The sequence below is a fragment of the Lissotriton helveticus genome, chromosome 12 (genome assembly GCF_964261635.1).
Source record: "Lissotriton helveticus chromosome 12, aLisHel1.1, whole genome shotgun sequence".
In the NCBI taxonomy this organism is placed as follows: Eukaryota; Metazoa; Chordata; class Amphibia; order Caudata; family Salamandridae; genus Lissotriton; species Lissotriton helveticus.
Genome location: NC_136073.1, coordinates 862,578,146 through 862,601,657, shown reverse-complemented (window position 1 = coordinate 862,601,657; position 23,512 = coordinate 862,578,146). Strand labels below are relative to the sequence as shown.

Genomic DNA, 23,512 nt, shown 5'->3' with positions numbered 1-23,512 from the left:
ATCTGTCTCTCGACGCCGACCGTCGCCTGGTTGACGGCGGCGGAGTTGACTTATGTCTTGACGCCAAACCTCTCGTCGACGGCGATCTCGTGGCTTCTCTCGACGCCGATCGTCGCCTAGTTGACGACGGCGGAGCTTTCTTCGACGACGGCGAACCTCTTTTCGACGACGATTTCCTCATCGACGCCGATCTCGACGTCGACGGAGCTTTTTCTCTCGAACTGTCCATCAGATGTCGTTTTTTCAGCGCCGAGCCCGGTGCTGAGGTTGATGGACGCTCTGACTTGCCTTTGGAGGGAGTTCTGGGTCTCTTTGAACTCTTCCTCTCTGCAGATCTTCCTCTCATGGATCTCTGGGCCAGACCATAGAGCCTGTTCCTCTCTCTGTCTTTAAGTGTTCTGTCAGACAGCTTTTTACAATGAGAACAGTCTTTAGGATCATGATCCTCTGGCAAGCATAAATACAGACCTCATGAGAGTCTGTTTTTGCCTTCTTGTGGCCACAAGAAGGGCAATCATCAAATAATGAGGGCATCCTGAAAGGAAAACCTCACAAAAAATTGACTGCTAAGCAGTTATTTACTTGACTATGATGTGAAAAGTCAAAGTAAATCAAAAAATTGTTCTTTTGAAGATTTTCTGACTGAAAAAGGCAGAAAAATGTGGAGCTGAGTATCCAGGGTCCTTCCTGAAGGAGCCGGAAAGAACAACTGACCTAACTGTAACCCCTGAGGCATGATGGGAAGCTAGGGGCTGAGGTGCCTTAAAGGCACAGCGTCAGTTTTAGTACATTCAGCTACAGGTTAGCTTTTCAGTCTTTTTAGACTGGGATTTTGCAATGCAGCCTGGGAGCTGTATATGCTTACAGTGTGTTATGAGAATTTCTACTGTTTTCTAGGCATTAAAACAGTTTCTAAACAAGCATTGGTGTTGTTTCTCATGTTTCTAATGCAAAATACACTGTATTGTGGAAATTCTTCACTGCATATTCCAGCTCTATTGTTTATTTGGCTGCAATTGCTTATTTTTATATATATATATATATATTTATATATATATGTCTATATATATGTGGGGCACATATAATATATTGTTTCCGGGGTCCCGCGCATGGGCGGGAATATTCTAATGCTTATGACTATTGATGAGGATCCCCTGGAAGAGAAAGACCCTTGTGAGAGGCAGACTATTTTAGATGAGGAGGGCTGGTCATCAGATTTTAAAGAATGATGATGTTTCTTCAGCACCTTAACAGCCTTGGGAGACACCAACTCCACCTCACTTGACCTCTTTTTTGACGCAGTAGTTTTGAGGGAGGAATCACTAACTTCGTCAGACAGAGGATTGTCTTTGGTCTTCAACTTCTGTAACCACAGAAGGAGACGTCCCTCTCTACCTCTCAAAGTTTTTGAGAGATGGTTCTGCAGATCTTACAGTCTCTCAACTGATGGTCAGGGTGAAGGCAGTAAATACACTTCTTGTGGGGATCATCTGAGTAAAGCCTGAGTTTCCCACAGGAGTCACAGTGCCTAAAAAGAGACCTTTTTGTAAAAGACATGCTGATCTGATGAAGAAAAAATTGTTCAGAAGGCCAAAAAAGAAAGTACTGAGCAGAGCTCAAGGAGACTCCCTTCTGAAGACGTGCAGCAGAAATCATAGAGCCTGCAGCCTCTGTGGAGCGGTTTCTAGAGGGTGCTGTCGCTCGATTGGCTGGACTTTGGACCATTCCTAATGGCAAGGACGAGATATTAAAGTGAATGTTTTTTCTCTATTAACTTTAATGTTAAAGTCATTACTTACTGCTTTTAACGTATCGTGAGGCTCCCATTTCGACAACGGGGAATGATTCAAGCATTTGAATCTATGAAAGATACCCCAATACTGGAAAATCATCCTTACCTTGAGAGTGTAGTGGATGTGATATAGTAAATCTATATTTACCTTGACGATGTAGTGGATGTGATATAGTAAATCTAAATTTATCTTGCCGATTTAGTGGATGTGCTATAGTAGATCTATACTTACCTTGACGATGCTGTGGATGAGATATAGTAAATCTAAATTTATCTTGCCGATTTAGTGGATGTGCTATAGTAGATCTATACTTATCTTGCCGATTTAGTGGATGTGCTATAGTAGATCTATACTTACCTTGACGATGCTGTGGATGAGATATAGTAAATCTATACTTATCTTGACGATTTAGTGGATGTGATATAGTATATTTATACAAGCTTGATGATATAGTGGTAGGCGATGTAGTGGATGTGATATAGTAAACCTATACTTACCATGACGATTTTGTGGATGAGACATAGTAAATCTATACTTAAATTGACAATTTAGTGGATGTGATATATTAAATCTATACAAGCTTGGCAATGTAGTGGATATGATATAGTAAACCTATACTTACCTTGATGAAGGAGTGGATGTGATATATTAAACCTATAGTTTCCTTGACGATGTAGTGGATGCGACATATTTAGGGCTGATACTGTTGAGCTTGATATAGTGACGTCCGTAACGCATATGGTTAATGAAGCAAGAGCACCCACACCGGTGACTCCAACCTCGGCATAGGTGGCCTGGATCAATGCCAGATTTGTAGGACATCCGCATAAGATAAATTTACATAAATGAATGACAATGGAACTAAGTCAGATAGTCTGTTCATTTCCTGAAAATCTGCCTTGATCTGGCCCACTCAGACCTATGTTGGGCACTCCTTACTCTAAAGATTTCCAGGTCAACAACCACACCTACAACAGCGCGTAAACACCCACGTGGCTACAGACAAAAGCATCCGAAGTAACTTACACCCTCCCACCACAGGTAGGACAGGGTAAACTTACTGAAGGTGCCCTGTGTCTTAGTGATGGCTGTTCAAATAGCCCTACAGAGGGAACAAAACTCCTGTGTAGGTTTGGGGAAAGACACACTACCTATGGAAACTCTTGGGACTCCCAAGTTGGAACGAATGACGCTCCTCAGTATTTGAAGGGGTTTTCGCCCCGTGAAATCCCTGAGAGAACTTAGTGTTCACCAGTCGGGGAGGGAGCGCTCGTGGGTGCTTCCGAGACATGAGTCACATCGGATCCCGCTGAAGGGGTGAGTGCGTTGGGGAATGTCGCCGAGACGCCTCCCAGCTCCAGAGACAAAGCGAGGGATGCGAGGGAGAGGGCAGGGGTGAACAGCAGAGGAGGGCTGGTGAGCACAGAGCCCGTGTGCGGGGGCGGGGCGGGGCGGCCGGGGGCCATGCCTTCCTTCCCCTGTCAGATGCCGTCGCTGCTCAGACACGCACCGGACTCCCCCACTCGTGCCACTCGCGGCTCCGTGCGCTTCTCGGGACCAGGAGGCAGTGGGTTGAAAACCCCTCTTGCTTTTACAACAGCTTGTTGCTGCTGCTCGGCTGGCTTTCAAGGGAGGAAGGCGGCAGAGCTCGGACACTTTCGGGGACACTTCGAGAAATTACTTTGGTGGATTGAAGAACTCTGAGGATACAAAACCCTCCAAATATGATCACTTTGCTGTTTTTGTGTCTGAGCCTGCTCGACGTGGGGTCCTTAATTCGTAAGTGTTTTTAATTTTATTCTCGTGTGTGATAGCCGTGCACATATGTCCGTAAATACTGCGAGCGCTTATAAATGTATGTATGTTTCTGTGCGTGTTTATGTATATATATATATAGACATATATATACGCATGTGTAATGCATATGTGTATATACAGCATTTATCAGTCAAAAAAGCTTGCAAAGGAATTAATTTTTTAGCAGAATTGGGAGTTTATTGGCTTAAAGTATATAACGTTTATTGACTTACTTTATTCATTTGAACTTAGATTGTGTTGGGTAACGCGATACAGGGAAACCTAAATTAGAGGCATGTGTGTGTGTGTGTATGTGTATATATATATATATATATATATATATATATATATATATATATATACACACACACACACAGTGTCATTTGGCATTATTTATTTTTGCTCTGCTGATTGGGAGAGGGACTGACAGAAGTCATGAGAAAAGTGAAAGTTTACCATTCCCCCGTCTGCAGTCATTAAGGTGACAGTGCAGAGTCTACTGGGACATTAGTTACCTCGAAACATTTTTTTGTAGCCTTAAATGTCAATGATGTTCACAGGCATGCACCCGCGAGACATAGACCCGCGCATACTTTCACGCACCCTAAGGGTATGTCATGAACAAAATGGGGCAAATACGTGAAATGTATTATGGGGTGGGAATGTATGCCCCCTTGATATTATATACAAACCTAAAGTCCTTCATCAAGAAATGTATTTCTAAAATGAAGGTGTATGTGTGTGTATTATATATATATATATATATATATATATATATATATATATATATATATATATATATATATATATATATATATATATATATATTTACACAAACACACACACAATAGCAGTGCAAATAAACATAGACCACTGACAGGTTATTTTGAGCGCCTGTACTAATAAACGCACATTGAGACACTTCTCATTACCGAGCAAAGGTCACCTTCGAGTTGATTCGCACATTACAGTAAAACTGACATTAGAAAACCACCATCTACTGCTTCACTGATTGAGGGTTAGAATTACTTTAAAAGGAAAATACACTCCTAAATGAATCATCAGGAGGCTGCTTAAAAGGGATTTTACGTAACTGCGCAAATGAAACCCCTTGAATCTTGGTTTTAATTAAATACCTTTTTTTAAAAAGAAAACACACAAAAAATCATAGCAGACCCCATGCAGATAGACGCAGAGTCCACTATACCATGGATTACCAGTGCTGAGGGTGGGAAACGGTATCATAGCCCACTTGAGGCTTGGCCTCACGTGAGTCATAGACCCTCAACCCACCCCGCAGGGGTAATAAACAGCATATTACACTATGCACACCTGCATTTATACTACACACACAACATATACACACACACACACACACACATATATATATATATATATTTAATTTGTAACATTTGTTTACACCACCCTGTCTTGTTAAAATAACAAATGCTAGCTTGGGGTCCCTGTACTGGAAGCTTAAGTGCTGTACACAGACAGCAGGGTAAAGTGAATATTCACTCGTGAAGAGATAGAATACAGAGTGTGTTTATGAATCACTATACATTACAGGTTAGTTGTAGGCTGTTGGACCAGCCAGTCTGCATTCTAGAACCAGCTTTAACACTTGATGAAATTGTGTGATCCTGGGCAAATCGATTTGTCCCTCTGTCGGATCACATATCTGCCTTAATCTGGAGAGTGCAGATTCCGGCTGGCTAGGGTACTGAGCGGGATATGAAACAAACAGCATCTGTATATGTGGAATTGACGTTGTCTGTGCAGTCACACTGTCTGGGTTGTGGTGAAGAGCGCGATCAGAGGAACTCAACATCACGGCCATAGAATGAGGCCTTCCTCTTCAATGCTCGCAGCACTGTGTTACCTCTACATGACTCTCAGGGGTGTGGAGAAGGTTAAGTGTGCACCGATCATGATTGAGTTAGGATCTGAGCTGACCTGTTTGGAACATAAACTAGAGGTGAGCATTCCTCACCCCGCGACAGTGGTGACACGCAGGCCGTCTCTTTGATGGTGAAAGGCATCCGAGACTCCCAACACCAGATTACTTGTGTTTCAGAAGCGTCCGCCTCCTTCTCGGTTACTCACCTGAGGGGATCACAAGCCACGAAAACGAAGAGTACAAAAGAGAATAAAAGAGGCGCCAGCTGTACGCGGACAAATAAAGCTTTGTCAAAGACAGACCTGGCAAGTGTCGCGGAAGCCAAGCAAGGCTTGTTCGACCTGTGGCCTGCTCGGAGCTCTTCTTCAGATCCTTGAACCTTCATTGTGTTGTATTGTACATTGATATAGAACTTTCATGCCACCAGAGTGGCCTTGAAGCGCGGTGGAGACCTTGTCTCGTGTGCTGGTAGCCAGGGTTTGGGTGCATGGCTTGTATAGTGCTCATTGTATAGAGTACATGGGTATCAGTAGATGTTGTGCATTAAGGCCAAGGTCTTATAGCGACAACAAAACATGCAACATATGGCTGTTGTGGCAAGCTGGTTGTAGGTGGTTCTTACACTTACAAGCCGAGACCTGACTTTACTTACACAAAGCTTTAGAAATGATGACAAAATGCTCCTTGCGCCTGGGTGCAGCTTTCAAGTTGTGAGCCCTAACTTGCAAACTCCTAAAAAAGGATTGGACTTAACTAAAGAACTTTTTATCGTGCACAGTATTTAGGTGCTTTGATGTTTTTTGTAAAATAGCCCAACATCTAAATAATGGAACATTTGTTGGGAATCCAGAAGTGCAATGCCTTGTTTTTGAAAAATCAAACGTTAATTTAACTCAATCTTTTACCGTTTTGAAAAGAGTTGTGCAGCAAATGAGGTGCTGTGTAAATAACGAAAACCAATCAATCTATCGGGCTGGAAGACTAGATCTGCTAAATAAGGCTGGGAGCATAGCTTGGCTGTATGAAGCCTGGAGGATAGCTCGGCTGTATGAAGCCTGGAGGATAGCTCGGCTGTATGAAGCCAGGAGGATAGCTCGGCTGTATGAAGCCTGGAGGATAGCTCGGCTGTATGAAGCCTGGAGGATAGCTCGGCTGTATGAAGCCTGGAGGATAGCTCGGCTGTATGAAGCCTGGAGGATAGCTCGGCTGTATGAAGCCAGGAGGATAGCTCGGCTGTATGAAGCCTGGAGGATAGCTCGGCTGTATGAAGCCTGGAGGATAGCTCGGCTGTATGAAGCCAGGAGGATAGCTCAGATGTATGAAGCCTGGAGGATAGCTCGGCTGTATGAAGCCTGGAGGATAGCTCGGCTGTATGAAGCCTGGAGGATAGCTCGGCTGTATGAAGCCTGGAGGATAGCTCGGCTGTATGAAGCCTGGAGGATAGCTCGGTTGTATGAGGCCAGGAGGATAGCTCAGTTGTATGAGGCCAGGAGGATAGCTCGGTTGTATGAGGCCAGGAGGATAGCTTAGCTGTATGAAGCCTGGAGGATAGCTCGGCTGTATGAAGCCTGGAGGATAGCTCGGCTGTATGACGCCAGGAGGATAGCTCGGCTGTATGAAGCCTGGAGGATAGCTCGGCTGTATGAAGCCTGGAGGATAGCTCGGCTGTATGAAGCCAGGAGGATAGCTCGGCTGTATGAAGCCTGGAGGATAGCTCGGCTGTATGAAGCCTGGAGGATAGCTCGGCTGTATGAAGCCTGGAGGATAGCTCGGCTGTATGAAGCCAGGAGGATAGCTCGGCTGTATGAAGCCAGGAGGATAGCTCAGATGTATGAAGGCAGGAGGATAGCTTAGCTGTCAATAGCCGCCAGGATAGCTCAGTTATATGAAGCTAGAATGATAGTTAAGCCGAGGGCAGGAGACTATCTCAATTGTAAATGGCTGGAAGACTAGATCAATTATATGAGGCTATGACGACAGCTCAGCCTTATACAGCCAGGAGGCTAGCCCAGTTATATGAGGCCAGGAGGCTGTCCATAGCCTGCAGGATAGCTCAGTGATATGAAGTTGGAATGATAGTTAAGCTGCACGAGGACAGGAGAATATCTCAATTGCTTGTGGCTGGAAGGAAAGCTCAGTTGTATGGGGAAAGTTCCTAGAGGACGAAGCCGGAATCATGCTGTGCCTTCACAGATCCGGCAACAGAACGAATGCGTCATTATCACACATTCGTTCTGCACACTGGTATTTACAACAACTTGCTTTAGGGGGGTGCAATGGTGGAGTGGTGCTGGAATAGTAAAGTTAAACTATTCCAATATCCAGGCTACTTGTTAAAATGACTTGCCTGCAGAACACACGCGTGCTAAAGACACATTCGTTCAAATGACAGAGTACCGAAGGCATGCGTGAAAAACACATGCAGAATTCCATCATACCTTCGTTGTATGAGGCCAAGAGGCTAGCCCGCTTATAAGAGGCCAGAAGGATAGTTTAGCTGTCCAAGGCCAGCAGCATATCTTAGCTACATGAGGGCGGAAGGGCAGTTCAGTTGCAGGAGGCCAGTTCAGCAGTACAAAAGGAGGTAGTCTCCATTTAGGTGTATTACCTATCAAAAAATGATGAAAATCGGTGGTCGTCAAGGCCACCTTTCCTGCCATATGAACGTTTGAAAAACACCTGTCTGTAAAGGTGTGGCGCCGCGGCCAGGGCGACTGACGCTGGAATCTGGGGATCAGGGTTCGATCCCCGGCTCCTAACGGGTGATTGTGCGCTATACAAATGTGGATTATTAATATTATTAATTGAATTTCTACATAAGAAATAGCTTTTATACCAGACAGAACCACTGTTTTCTTTACAGATCTGTGTCCAGGTTCTGAGGGACACTGGGTTGCCCCATTGTAAATTGTAAATTCCTGTCATCCAGAGCAGAAATCTGGACTCTTACCATCACTGTTCTCTACTCTCGGAGTACACATACTCACTCCCACATTAAATATCTGTGCCTTCTGCAACATATACGAACACGTTAATGTATAAGCCAAGTGACCAAAAGAGCCGAGAAACTTTAAAATGAAGCCATTAGTTGGGTGAGTCATTGAAACGGCTCTGGTGTGGTTTTTTTGTTAGATTAAATAAATGTAAATTAAAATGACGCACATTAGGAGCCGGCAGCGGTCAGTAGCAGTGTTTTGCCGCAGTGGTCTCTGCGGGAGTGTGCCGGGCAGAGAGAACGGAGGAGGGAGAGAGAAAGACGGGGCGAGGCTGCGGACGCCCCACTGGGCTAGGTTTTCAGAATATGTCCCGGCACCAGGGAACAGAAACCCACCAGGGGACCCAGCCTCATGGGCGTCAGAGCCGGGGTCCAGTTGAATGAGGAAGATTCAGGGGCTCGGAGTCACCCGCTAATATTTAGTCACCAAAACCTCAAATGCGCCATTAAAGAAAATGGGGGAAAAGTCCCCAGAAGGAACCCACAACTTACATTCTACATGATAATGTGTTCATGGAAGCCCGCCACACCTGTGTCGAAGAATAGCATCTTATAAGCTGTCAAGCCGCCTGCTCCAATACCGTGAAAGTAGTTTTATAAACTCGCAAATACGCGTTTACCGAGACAGAAAGTAAAAATCAAAATCTGCTGCGAGTAGATACATTTCCACAATAGGAAACATCAGCAGCGAAATGTCCGACGAACAAAATAATTTTCCTTAAATCAAAGATCGTGCAGGGAAAATCACCTGCACGAAAATGTCAAATCTACGAATCGCCAAAGTTCAGGCACGGAGGAATTCGCCGGGAGAACCGGGAGCAGAGAAAAACGAAATACTGTCCCGAGGCTGCGGGCTCTCACTGGACAATAAAGGTGGAAGCGGTTTGATTCCAGGTGGGGTGCGGGGAGCAGCCCTCCGGGGGACGAAGACCACAACTGGGAGAAAATCAAACCAAAACGACGAGGATCAAACCGCTAAACTTACAGGGAACGTGCACATACGAAACGTCCTCTTATAAAACCAAATGTGCAGAACGTAAGCCTCAAAAAATCTGTTTTTTAAATTTTCGATAAATTAACAAAAGCTTCAGCATTAAACAAATCCTAAAACTGCATTATTATTGATCACTGGGCAAAGTTTGCTTTGCTTGTTCGTTTAGTAAATTAGTTTTCATATTACGATCGTGGAAAAAATGCATTAATCGTTAATTCACAAAATAAAAGACGTGAAAATCCGGAAAACTAAATATGTGCTTAGAAGTGGTGCTGAAAGCGCATTTTTTTTTAAGAACAAGAGTGGTAACACAGATCTGGAAAGAGACGTGTTTCCTAGCCAGTATAGTTCCGATTTTACGTTTTTTTCACCCAGTTGTCTATTCCATTTTACTCCACTCATGTATAGGAATATTTATTTATTTCGAGCCTCTGTGCCCGTCCTACTGTCCCGCTCGTTCAGTCGCCCAGTCACGCGAGAGCTGCACTTCTCTCACAGGCATTGCCCCTCCAGGGGAGGCGCGGGGGGCATCTCTGTGCCACCTGAATGTGTGCGCGCGGGGGGGGGGGGGGATGTTTACAGGTGTAAAAGCAAGCATGCGATTTATATTGCATGAGAATTGAAAACAATTGCATATCGTACAAAAGATCTCGGGGAGGCAGGCGGCACAAGGGGGCTCCTATCTGATGTCCATCTTGAGGGGTCGCGGGGGGAGTGGGGTGTTTAGAAGTGCCGGACTTTGCTCAGAAACCCTCTGCTCTACAAAGGGTTCGGCCCTCTCAACTCTCGGAAACCGAGAAGGCACAACCGGTCAGTTTCCATCTGTTGAAGGGCCCGAAAGAGTACACGAGCGGCCCCAGGGTTATCGCTGAGGAAGACAGGGCGTCCGGAGCTCGCCATGGGCCCAGAGGAGGCCTGATCCCCCCTCTGACTGACCAGCCTCTGAGCCTCCCCCTGACCCGTCCCCGCTGAGACCCCGGCAGCGATGCCATGGCCTCGCTGGTAAGGGCTGGTACCCAGGATGCTGGCTTCTGACAGCCTGCGCGGGCTCGGCCCATCTCTGGCCGACTGCCGCCTGCACCTACAGTGTCCGCGGTCCGCAGCCCTCGCCGGCCCGGTGCCTGCCCAGCCGGTGCCGCGCTCTGCCCTGGATCTGGGCTCTCACTCCGGACAGAGCTGCCCCTCCCCACTCCTGAAGTCCCCCGCAGGTGGCGGCGCCTCTCCAGTGCAGCAGCCATGGTTTGTCCTTCCTAAACCCCGTCTGTTTGTGGGGCGTGTCAAGAATCACTGTTGCAGGACAGCGCCAAGAAGCCGCTAGCTCAATGAATAGATACAGTACACGTCACTTCTCGCTTTCCGTATCCACGTACAGCGCTCCCTCCTCCAACCCCCTGGTTTGCGCTCGAGTAATACTATTAACACGTTAAATAAAGAATACATGACAGACAGGCAGAGAGCAGCAGTAAGAAGCTCAGCTGAAATGATGAAAAGAGGAGCGGGTACTGGGGGTTGAAAGGCCGGTGCCAGTGTGCACGAGCAGTGCACCGCGCTGCCCACGTGTTGAGTTGACCTCATTCACAACCGCGGATTAGTGAAGACACACCGCTTCGGCCCCACAGGGTACATCCTATATCAGGGTGTGCATTCATGCACGTGCACTGTTAGTGCAGGAACACCGTCACCCGAGGCTGAGGCACGCGCATGTCCGTGCACACAGGTATCACTCAGGTGTGCACACACCGTGGTCCTGGAGTGGAAACTCACACTGGAATTCATACCACTGGAATCCACGCAATTCTATTGATGGACGTAAAATGACGCAAGGTGGGAGTAAATCTGCTCTCCTGGACGGAGGGCTTTTACAGAGAGGGGATGCCATGGAGAGATGGAGTATGTCGCGACTAGTGCGATAACCTCTACCAGCCACGTCCCGGGGTGGTAATCCCTAGATAAGGAAGCCCCGCCCACTTAGTGGTGGATGCTTCATCAGGGGTGACTTTCCCTGTCCTCGAAGAGCCAGGTCTTGAGAAGTCTTCTGAAGGTCAGCAGGTCTTTGGTCTGTCGAAGGTTGGTGTGGAGAGTGTTCCAGGTCTTGGCGGCGAGGTAGGAGAAGGATCTGCCGCCGGCAGTCGTTTTCCAGATGCGTGGGACTGTGGCGAGGGCGAGGCTGGCAAATCGGAGGCTGCGGGTGGGGGTGTAGAAGCGGAGTCGTCCGTTGAGGTATGCTGGTCCGGCGTTGTGTAGGGCTTTGTGTGCGTGGATGAGGAGTTTGAAGGTAATACTCTTGTTGATGGGGAGCCAGTGTAGGTCTTTCAGGTGGGGGTGATGTGGCTGAGTCAGGGGATGTCGAGGACCAGTCGTGCCGAGGCGTTCTGGATGCGTTGCAGCCGTCTTAGGAGCTTGGTTGTTGTTCCTGTGTAGAGTGTGTTTCCGTAGTCCAGCCTGCTGGTGACGAGGGCCTGGGTGACGGTTTTTCTCGTTTCGGAAGGGGATCCACTTGAAGATCCTGCGGAGCATTCGGAGGGTGTTGAAGCAGGATGCGGAGACGGCGTTGACCTGCTTGGTCTTGGAGAGGGTGGAGTCGAGGATGACCCCCAGGTTGCGTGCATGGTTGGTGGTAGCTGGTGCCGTTCCCAGCAAGGTAGGCCACCAGGAGTTGTCCCAGGCTGAGGGGGTGGAGCCGAGGATGAGGACCTCCGTCTTGTCAGAATTCAGCTCCAGCCTGCTGTCCTTCATCCATTCGGCGACGGCCTTCATTCCCCTGTGGAGGTTGGCTTTGGCGGTGAGAGGGTCTTCAGTGAGGGAGATGAACAGGTGGGTGTCGTCAGCGTAAGTGATGATGTTGAGGCTGTGCTGGCGGGCGACGTGGGTGAGTGGAGCCATGTAGATATTGAACAGCATTGGGCTGAGGGAGGATCCTTGCGGTACCCCGCAGATATCTCAGTGGTCTTGGAGCGGAAGGGTGGGAGGCGGACGCTCTGGGTTCTGCCGGAGAGGAAGGATGTGGTCCAGTCCAGAGCCTCCTCTTGGATTCCGGCGTCATGGACGCGCGCTGTTAGGGTGCGGTTGCAGACCATGTCGAAGGCGGCTGAGAGGTCCAGGAGGATGAGGGCGGCTGTTTCTCCTTTGTCCATTAGGGTCCTGATGTCGTCGGGGGCGGCGATGAAGGCGGTTTCAGTGCTGTGGTTGCTGCAGAAGCCGGACTGGGATGGGTCCAGGATGTTGTTGTCTTCGAGGTATCGGGTCAGTTGTTTGTTGACGATTTTCTCTATGACTTTCGCCGGGAACGGGAGCAGGGAGATGGGTCGGAAATTCTTGAGGTCCTTGGGGCCCGCCTTGGGTTTCTTCAGTTAAGCGTTGATCTCGGCGTGCTTCCAGCTTTCTGGGAAGGTTGCTGTCTCGAAGGAGATGTTGATCGTTTTACGCAGATGGGGGGCAATGGCTGTGCTGTCTTTGTTGAAGATGTGGTGTGGGCATGGGTCAGACGGGGATCCGGAGTGGATGGAGTTCATGGTCTTGATGGTGTCTTCGTCATTTACGTTGGACCAGGTGCTCAGGCGGCTCGTGCGCATGCTGGTCATGGGGATGGTGGGCTCGGTGGTGGAGGTCGTGGCATTGAAGCTGATGTGGATGTCGGCGATCTTGCGGTGGAAGAAGTTGGCCAGCGAGTCACACAGGTCCTGCGAAGGGGGGATGTTGTTGGTGTTGGAGCTGGAGAGTTCTTTCACGATGTTGAAGAGCTCTTTGCTGTTGTGTGCGTGTCTAGGAGGTCCTTGAAGGCGGTCCTCTTGGCGGTCCTACTGAGCTTGTAGTGTCTGCGGGTGGCGTTCTTGTGGGTCGTGTAGCTGTTTGGTGTACGTTCACGGAGCCAGTTCTTTTCCAGTTTTCGACAGGTGCGCTTGGAGGCCTGGAGGTCTTCGGTGAACCAGGAAGCTTTCTTGCTGGAGTGGTTGGCGGCGGGGGTCCTGAGTGGAGCGAGGGTGTCAGCGCAGTCGGTGATCCACTGTTTGAGGTTGAGGGAGGCGGTGTCGGGGTCGGTGAGGTCAGGGGGTGGTCTCAAGGCCGAGGGTGGTGGTCAGTTGGTCTTCGGTGACCTTGCCCCAGCAGCGGCGTGGCATCTGTTGGGTGCAGTGGTGCGTGGTGGGTTTCCTGAAGGTGAAGTGGACGCATCTGTGGTCGGTCCAGTGGGGTTCGGTGGTGTGGTTGAAGGAGACATGGGGACTTGCGGAGAAGATGGGGTCAAGCGTGTGTCCAGCGGCGTGGGTGGGTGTTCTTACGAGCTGTCTGAGTCCGAGGTTGGCGAAGTTGTCTCTTAGGGCGGTGGTGTGGGCGTCGTTGTTGTCCTCGAGGTGGAAGTTCAGGTCCCCGAGGAGGATGTCGTCCGTAAAGGCGAGGGCGTGGGTGCTGATGAGGTCGGCGATGGAGTCGCAGAACTGTAGTCGGGGTCCGGGTGGTCTGTAGACGAGGGTTCCTCTGAGGGTGGTGTTGGGGTCGGTGTGTATCTGGAAGTGCATGTGCTCGGCGGTGTTGGTCGAGACTCTGATGGTGTTCTGTGGACAATGGTGATTCCCCCTCCCACTCCGTTGGTGCGGTCTCTACGGGAGATCTTGTAGCCTTCTGGGATGGCGATGGCGATGTCTGGTGCTGAGGTGGTGTTCAGCCAGGTCTCCGTCAGGAAGGCAACGTCGGGGGCGGTGGAGTCGAGGAGATCCCAGAGTTCGATGGCGTGTTTGCGAGCGGAGCGGGTGTTGAGGAGGATGCATTGGAGGTGGTTGGGATCTTTACTTGACGGTTTGGCGGGCTGTACACTGGTAAGGCTGCAGTTCCGGCCGGAGAAGGGTCCATGGGTGCGCTTTGGTGTGGCCCGGTAGCAGGCATGTTCTTGTCCGGGGTTGAGTGCGTGGAGGGTGCTGGCGTCGTAGTGCAGTTGGGTGCGGGGGTGTCTTCGGGGTCCATGGGTTCTGGCACTGGGCGCGGTCCAGGAGCGGACGGACGCAGACAGGCTTACCTTTGGCGCGCCAGCGGCGTGCCCTCTGCACACGGCCGCCATAAGAAGGGGAGGTGGGAGGGAGGAGCAGCTGGGTGGGGGAAGGGGGCCAATGGAGGCGGGGGTGGGGCCGCCGGGGACGCAGCGGCGGGGAGCGGGATCGGCGAGGGAGCGGGCACAGAGGGAAAAACAAGCACTGGTAAAGGCAGGGAACTAAGAAGCAGAAGCAAATAAGTCACAAAGCAATACATTCCAAAGACAGAAGCAGATACAGTATAAAGCAATACCAGAACAAAACAACACAGCGATCACAGGCAAAAATGTGAGCGGGCACAAGCAAGCCTAAGGCCTATCACTGGCCACCAGGGATGAGGCGCAGGTGGTAGCCTGCGGGTGGAGGCGGGCCTCGAACACCCTCAGGAGCAGCGGCTGGTCACAGGAGCAAGGGCGCAGTCCGGTGGAGCGACCTGCCTGGAAAACAGGGTCAAGGGTTGCTTTGTAAGCACTCCCTCCATCCGGGCAGTACTAACTTTAAAGGACGGGTACGGTTACCTATGTAGATGCAGGCCTGCTTGGAAGGTGGTGCGGCACTCCACTGGACCACTTCTGATAGAGGTTGTCGTATTCATTGTGAGATACTGGCCTGCTTAGAAGGTGGTGCAGCACTCCACTGGTCTGCTGCTGATAGAGGTTGACAAACTCATTGTGAGATACTGGCCTGGTTGGAAGGTGGTGCGGCACTCGCTGGTCCACTGCTGATAGAGGTTGATGCACTCTTGCGAGATACTGACCTGCTTGGAAGGTGGTGCGGCACTCCACTGGTCCGCTGCTGATAGAGGTTGTTGAACTCATTGTGAGATACTGGCCTGCTTGGAAGGTGGTGCGGCACTCCACTGATCCGCTGCTGACAGAGGTTGACGCACTCATTGTGAGATACTGGCCTGCTTGGAAGGTGGTACAGCACTCCACTGATCCACTGCTGATAGAGGTTGACGCACTCTTGTGAGATACTGGCCTGCTTGGAAGGTGGTGTGGCACTCTGCTGGTCCACTGCTGATAGAGGCTGAAGCACTCATTGTGAGATACTGGTCTGCTTGGAAGGTGGTGCGGTACCCCGCTGGTCCACCGCTGATAGAGGTTGACGCACTCTTGTGAGATACTGGCCTGCTTGGAAGGTGGTGTGGCACTCTGCTGGTCCACTGCTGATAGAGGCTGAAGCACTCATTGTGAGATACTAGCCTGCTTGGGAGGTGGTGCGGCACTCTGCTGGTCCACTGCTGATAGAGGTTGACGCACTATTGTGAGATACTGGCCTGCTTGGGAGGTGGTGCGGCACTCCGCAGGCCCGCTGCTCATAACGGTTGACGCACTCATTGTGAGATACTGGCCTGCTTGGAAGGTGGTGCGGCACTCCACTGGTCCGCTGCTGATAGAGGTTGACGCACTCATTGTGAGATACTGGCCTGCTTGGAAGGTGGTGCGGCACTCCGCTGGTCCACTGCTGATAGAGGTTGGCGCACTCATTATGAGATACTGGCCTGCTTAGAAGGTGGTGCGGCACTCCGCTGGTCCACTGCTGATAGAGGTTGTCGTATTCATTGTGAGATACTGGCCTGGTTGGAAGGTGGTGCAGCACTCCGCTGGTCCACTGCTGATAGAGGTTGTCGTATTCATTGTGAGATACTGGCCTGCTTAGAAGGTGGTGCGGCACTCCGCTGGTCCACTGCTGATAGAGGTTGACACACTCATTGTGAGAAACTGGCCTGCTTGGAAGGTAGTGCGGCACTCCGCTGGTCCATCGCTGATAGAGGCTGAAGCACTCATTGTGAGATACTGGCCTGCTTGGAAGGTGGTGCGGCACTCCACTGGTCCACTACTGATAGAGGTTGACGCACTCATTGTGAGATACTCGCCTGCTTGGAAGGTGGTGCGGCACTCCACTGGTCCGCTGCTGATAGAGGTTGTTGAACTCATTGTAAGATACTGGCCTGGTTGGAAGATGGTGTGGCACTCCAATGGTCCGCTGCTGATAGAGGTTGACACACTCATTGTGAGATACTGGCCTGCTTGGAAGGTGGTGCGGCACTCCGCTGGTCCGCTGCTGATAGAGGTTGTCGTATTCATTGTGAGATACAGGCCTGGTTGTAAGGTGGTGCAGCACTCCGCTGGTCCACCGCTGATAGAGGTCGTCACACTCTGTGAGATACTGTCCTGCTTAGGAGGTGGTGCGGCACTCCACTGGTCCGCTGCTGATAGAGGTAGTCGTATTCATTGTGAGATATTGGCATGTTCTGAAGGTGGTGCGGCACTCCACTGGTCCACTGCTCATAGAGGTTGTCACCCTCCGTGAGATACTGGCCTGGTTAGAAGGTGGTGTGTCACTCCGCTGGTCCACTTCTGATAGAGGTTATCGTATTCATTGTGAGATACTGGCCTGCTTGGAAGGTGGTGCAGCACTCCACTGGTCCGCTGCTGATAGAGGTTAATGAACTCATTGTGAGATACTGGCCTGGTTGGAAGGTGGTGCGGAACTCCGCTGGTCCGCTGCTGATAGAGGTTGATGCAATCTTGCAAGATACTACCCTGCTTGGAAGGTGGTGCGGCACTCCACTGGACCGCTGCTGATAGAGGTTGTCGTATTCGTTGTGAGAAACTGGCCTGCTTGGAAGGTGCTGCGGCACTCCGCTGGTCCACTGCTGATAGAGGTTGTCGTATTCATTGTGAGATACTGGCCTGCTTGGAAGGTGGTGCGGCACTCCGCTGGTCCACCGCTGATAGAGCTTGACGCGCTCATTCTGAGATACTGGCCTTCTTGGAAGGTGGTGCGGCACTCTGCTGGTCCACTGCTGATAGAGGTTGATGCACTCATTGTGAGATACTGGCCTGCTTGGAAGGTGGTGCGGCACTCCGCTGGTCCACCGCTGATAGAGCTTGACGCGCTCATTCTGAGATACTGGCCTTCTTGGAAGGTGGTGTAGCACTCCACTGGTCCACTGCTGATAGAGGTTGTCGTATTCATTGTGAGATACTGGCCTGCTTGGAAGGTGGTGCGGCACTCCGCTGGTCCACCGCTGATAGAGGCTGACGCGCTCATTGTGAGATACTGGCCTGCTTGGAAGGTAGTGCGGCACTCCGCTGGTCCACCGCTGATAGAGGCTGACGCGCTCATTGTGAGATACTGGCCTGCTTGGAAGGTAGTGCGGCACTCCGCTGGTCCATCGCTGATAGAGGTTGATGCACTCTTGCGAGATACTGGCCTGCTTGGAAGGTGGTACCGCACTCCACTGGTCCACTGCTGATAGAGGTTGTCTCACTCGGTGAGATACTGGCCTGGTTGGAAGGTGTATACCCATCGTAGGTGTTCAAAAACTGTTTCCTTGTCACTTCCTCCCGTGGATGCGGTCAAAGATCCTTAGCTAGGAAAAGAATGGGGAGCAAACACCCACAAAACTGGTGAGGCAGAGGAGTCGAGGTTTCTCCGTCGCGAGAAATATGCCTCCTTGAAGAAACAGGAACATTTTGTACGAGCACACTTACTAAGCATTAGCACATGTGGGAACTGACACCATGTACATTTATGCAGGTGTAAATGCTTAGGGCTGTGAGCACTCCATGAAAGGTGTTACTGTTGCAGCTTCCCAGGGGTACAGGAATTCTTTGAGAGTAAAAAAGGAAAAAAAAGTTCTTTTACTCTAAAAGTAGGTCTAAACATAAGGTCAGTAAATTGATTTTTTGGCACCTGAGCAGTATTAATCTGCACACCACCAGGTGGTTCTTCACGAGGCTGAAATAATCTTGCATTTATTGTCAATGCTGCATTACTGGAGGGCTGTGCCTCACAGTGTTAGGCAGTGTCCTGCACATGAACCGGTCTCTTTGGCAGTACTTGAATCCAACGAGGCTGATTGACCTTGTGGTTGGTGAGCTGATGGCGATACATAATTATTATGTAGTCTCCTTAACCACAGAGAATGCTGACTGCATTGGGACCACATCCTACCGCAGTGTCAAAAGAACCATGTTTGAGAGCCACACTCACGAAGCTTCTTCAGTGAGCAGGTGTGGCTTCTTCTTGATTTATTTGGGACTTACCCGGGAATTGACTAAACTAAGCTCCAGTATGAGGGCTCTTCCAACGCCTGGTTGGAAAGGAGCATCACTGTGCATCCTCCTGATGGGGGCTTGTCCTGAGGGCCACTGGTGAGGGCGCACAAAGAGGCATCCTGGTGAGGGCATGTGCCAATCTCAAGTGAAAAATAATACTGCATGAAGGCTTTTTGCCAATTCTACCACTTGACAACACAGATGAAATGGGTTCAAGTAGGAGCCGGACATGCCTTAAGGGACATTTTGTCAGTGTCCAGCAGGTCAGTGCCTCTACAATGCCAACATGGCTGGGGCTGAGTCAGTCACAACATAGGCTCTTGCGCTACCAGCCATTCAGAGGGATATGAAGGCCAGCCACTCAGAACAAAGAGCATTAACATCTTTCGGCCAGTGTGTCCGGTGGAGCAGTTACATGTTGTTTTCACTGGATCCATTTTCTAGGAAATAGATTTCTAGATACCTTATGACAACAATACTCTGGTTGGTTCTAACTGCATTTCTGGACAGGAGTTTGTTACTAAATAATGTCTAAAGGTTTCAGTTCTTTTTTGGTAACCAGTAAAATTTCCCATGCAATTTCTGAGAAACCGATATAGGCCTATGTACAACAAGCCATGGGTGGCAACTGGATACAGAAAAACATTTGAAAATGGCCAATTGGAGTATCCAACATGGCTGCATCTCTAGGGTCAGGACAGGACATGTCGGCCCTGTTCATGTCAGGACCAGTTTCAGGCCTGGGATCCACAGGCTGCATCAGACAGTGGAGGGAGTGTGCAAGAGGCTTGCTGGGGCTTCATTCCCCGAAGCACTTCATGTCAAAGCCAGTGAGCCTCTACATGTCACGGCAGGAATGTTGCGGTTCACAATTGTTAAGCCGATTACCAGGAAAAAGCCTCAGAAAAACAGAAAAGCAAATGCAGACTCCTTAAGTCGCCTGATCTCAAAAATAGCTCTTGCCTCCATTTTCAAAAGTCAAGAATGTCATAAGACGTGAGTGTGAAGAATCCAGAGTGAAGAACTGGTAAGAGACCTCTGGGTAATACAGATGAGGGGTGCTCGCGTGTCAGGGCGGAGTGGACTCCCCAAAAGAAGTTAAGTAACTGGTAGTACATATGTGGATAGGTCTCACGCCTGCGCCGGACTGAGCAGGGCATAAAGCACACTTTACATGCATCTGCCCAACTGATTTATATAAATGTAAATGTGCATGTTTGATTACACACACACACACACACATACACACACACTCTTCCACTGCATGTTTCGTCTTCTGCCTTCCTCAGGTACATGATTGCTATCTCAGCAGCTGTCCTCTACTGATATTGTTGGATTGTTAAAAGTATCGTAAATGAGGCTTTCCACTGGATTGTAGAATCTATTCAATCCGGAGAGCTTGTGATATAATCAATAATCGGCTGCCATTGTCATTGATGGTCAGTCCACCTGGATGCATTGATTTCAAACAGCAAATGCAGAGGTTTTCTCTTGGGTCCAATAATTCTAGGCTGAAGGCATATTAATCATGCCAAATCTTTACATGTGGCAGTAAATAATTGGAGCGGTTAAAATAATGAGCTGCGGGCTCATCAACTTTCTGATTAATTATTGCAGATGTGTGATTTCTGGAGTTTCTTATTCAGAATTGGTTCAGCATCACTCACGTATCCATCCACAACAGTCTTTGTCAATCTTTGCAAGCCCTTACTTGAAGTCACAGAGAGTTATGTGTGTGTGTGCGTGGGGGCGGTAAAGACGGTGCAGTGAAAGTTTCCATTGAAAGGGCATTCTTTGTTTTCTTAATAACTTTGGTGTCAGACGATGAATCTACACAAAAGGTTAAAGAAAAGAGCACATCCACGTTAGTTGCTTCAGTGGCAAGTGTCTCGCAGACCCGTCGAGTGGTGGCCTGTGGTATTCGTTGTTCCTTGAAGCTGAGCGGAATTTCATGAAACTCGGCTTATAAACAGAACATTAATGAAAGAAGTGCCTTTGCTTGGTTTGGTGCAAATTGCTTTAAATAATTTTGGAAAAATTGTATTTTAAAAGTGTTCTGCTTCTGAGGAGTTAAAATTTTGAGAACTTGGGCTCCTTAGTTAGAGGATCCCCCATGGTTTTGGGAGACCACAGAGTATTTGTGAATCAGTCTAAAAAATGAAAGGCACAGCAATGGCAAAAGAGATTTTTCTTGCACAGTGCATTGTGGATTCACAAATCCGGCTGTGAATTCTCAGATCTGAGGCACACCGATTGGCTGGCCTTCAAAGAAAAACTTCTGTTGCAGCCACCATTACCCAACATGGTACACCAGGCATCATCTTGGAACAAAATTAAAATAAAATGAATTAAGGGGGCATGGTGAGCCCCCTAGCAATAAAGTTTGCAATCTCAGCATCAGATTTGCGAATCCTGTTTAAAGTGTGGAGGAAAAAAAACTAACAGTCGCAAGCTATGGTGAGGACCACAAGCCATACATTGCACATCAGCCATGCAAAGCATAACTTGCACACCAGTGCAATGCTTATGACTTCACATTATTTATGCAAATAAATAACACGCAAAAGCAAAATGTAATTAACCAATAAATGATACTACATTCTTAGTAATATCTGTCAAAGTAGTAAGGGTAATGTGATATGTAATCACATCTGTAAGATGATCACAACATTTGTAATTGCATCGGTTTCATTAAAAGTGAGGTCATGAACATTGCATTTGGTGTGTGTGTTAAGGTTTGCATAGCTGTGGTGCAAATTATGGGTTTTGGCCTTAGCCATAGTTTGCGAATTTCAGCTGTGGTTTTTCAGTTTTAAATCATAACCATACCTGCATTTGAAATGTTTTTACATGAATATATAGGAGAACATAACATGAAACCAGTAATATAATCCAATATTCCATCAAGGGGTTCTAGTGACATCATAAACCAAAATGCTCCAAAGTGAGTAGTTTATAAATACCACCAGGACAACGAGATGGCAATATAGGACTAAATAACATCTAAGTATTTTTTTTTATATTATGTTTATTTTGAGGTACTTAACTTGAAAAGGCTATTTTCTTCAAAGTGCAGATAATAATCGGTCTTGACTTTAATTAGAGGGTGTAGGTTTTGTTCAGATTTCCTTAATAAATTGTGGCTAAAACTATGGACCATGTTGAGGGGCAGTGGACTGATGCAATTTTGCGGCTGCTGCATTTACCACATAATTATTGATTTACCACATTTGCCACATAATTTGGACCGTTTGCATATTTCACAAACAATGTTGCTTCTAGCGCAAATTAATGAAAATAATACTACCAGAACATGTGCTGCAAGTCTGTGTGTATGTGTGTGTGTGTGTATATGTATATATATATATATATATATATATATATATATATATATATATATATATAGAGAGAGAGAGAGAGAGAGAGAGAGAGAGAGAGGGGGAGAGAAGGAGAGGGAGGAGAGAGGGAGGGAGGGGGAGAGAGGGAGGGAGGGGGGGAGAGAGGGAGGGAGGGAGAGAGAGGCCGGGAGGGAGGGGGAGAGAGGCCGGGAGGGAGGGGGAGAGGGAGAGAGGGAGAGGGAGAGAGAGGGAGAGAGGGAGAGGGAGAGAGAGGGAGAGAGAGAGAGGGAGAGAGAGAGAGAGAGAGAGAGAGAGGGAGAGGAGGAGAGGGGGGAGAGAGGGAGGGAGGGGGAGAGGGGGAGGGAGGGGGAGAGAGGCCGGGAGGGAGGGGGAGAGGGGGAGAGGGAGAGAGGGAGAGAGAGAGAGGGAGAGAGAGAGAGAGAGAGAGGGAGAGGAGGAGAGGGGGGAGAGAGGGAGGGAGGGGGAGAGAGGGAGGGAGGGGGAGAGAGGCCGGGAGGGAGGGGGAGAGGGGGAGAGGGAGAGAGGGAGAGGGAGAGAGAGAGAGAGAGAAAGAGAGAGAGAGAGAGAGAGAGAGAGAGAGAGGGGGGGGAGGGAAGGGGGAGAGGGAGGGAGGGAGAGAGAAATAATGACTATTACCAATGTAATATGGTTCTTTCTTACAATGAAAGTGTCCTAGTGACACCGTGAACCCGAAGGCTGAAGGCTGGATGATGTATATGTCTCACCAGCAATCCGACTCTTCGCTGATCCCTAGTGACGTCACTTAGCAGAGGGCTGAGACACTGGATGGGACATGGGACGGGTGCCTTTACCACAAACTACGGCCTGCAGTTCACGGGTATAACGTAGTTGCCCTGAATTAGGGTCTTGGTATATTGTAGGTGTCACGTAGGCACAATTTAGAGCGCAGAGTTTCCTTTTGGATGAGTTTTTCAAAGCGCCACATTCAATCAAGGGTGCTCGGGATCAGCCCATCCCACCTCGAGTTACTCCGGCTGACAGCCATTGCCTTTGGCTGCAGTGCAGAGAACGTGCTATGCTTCATAGCGCCAAAAAGTACATGTGGGTGGATGAATCAAGGCGCCCGTGGCCGGCTTTGTCTTATTTCGTGGCTTCGGAGCACTGTGCTGCTTCGTAAAGCCTTAGCATCATTTGGGGACATGTTTGAGCGTGGAAATCTACTGGGGTGTACATGTTTTTGGGTTCATTAACTGCCTCTGCACCCTAAAGGGCCCTGAAGACACCATCGGGTCGTCAGTGGCGCTTTACAAAAACAAAACAAATACAACAAATCAAGGCATCTCATTTTCAAGCCGATCCGTTTCCTATCTGACGCCTAGGACTGGAGAGACTTAAGAAGACCCAGTGACGCCAGGGACAATAAAGAGCCGTGTTTTCTGTCTCAGAAGAGGAGGTCTAAGGAGGCCGTCCTTTCAGGCGCTACAGGATTGTCCTGTCAAGGATGAGCGCTCTGCTCTAGGCGCTACAGGACTGTCCTGTCATGGATGCGCGGTCTGCTCTAGGCGCTACAGGACTGTCCTATCAAGGATGCGCGGTCTCCTCTAGGCGCTACAGGACTGTCC

At 49.1% G+C, this 23,512-nt stretch overlaps 2 protein-coding genes across 4 annotated transcripts in view; one reads left to right on the top strand and one right to left on the bottom strand.

Annotated features, from left to right (window-relative positions):
* LOC144798821 (uncharacterized) overlaps positions 1 to 23,512 on the bottom strand; it is a 390,922-nt gene that overhangs the window by 30,654 nt on the left and 336,756 nt on the right. The window lies entirely within an intron of this gene.
* The window catches only part of CRLF1 (cytokine receptor like factor 1), a 112,457-nt gene continuing 91,785 nt past the window's right edge, over positions 2,841 to 23,512 (top strand). For both annotated transcript variants that reach the window (XM_078669862.1, XM_078669863.1), the window contains exon 1: positions 2,841 to 3,572. In XM_078669862.1, the coding sequence (XP_078525988.1) occupies positions 3,518 to 3,572 (55 nt within the window). In that variant the 5' untranslated portion in view covers positions 2,841 to 3,517. The remainder of the gene's footprint in view (positions 3,573 to 23,512) is intronic.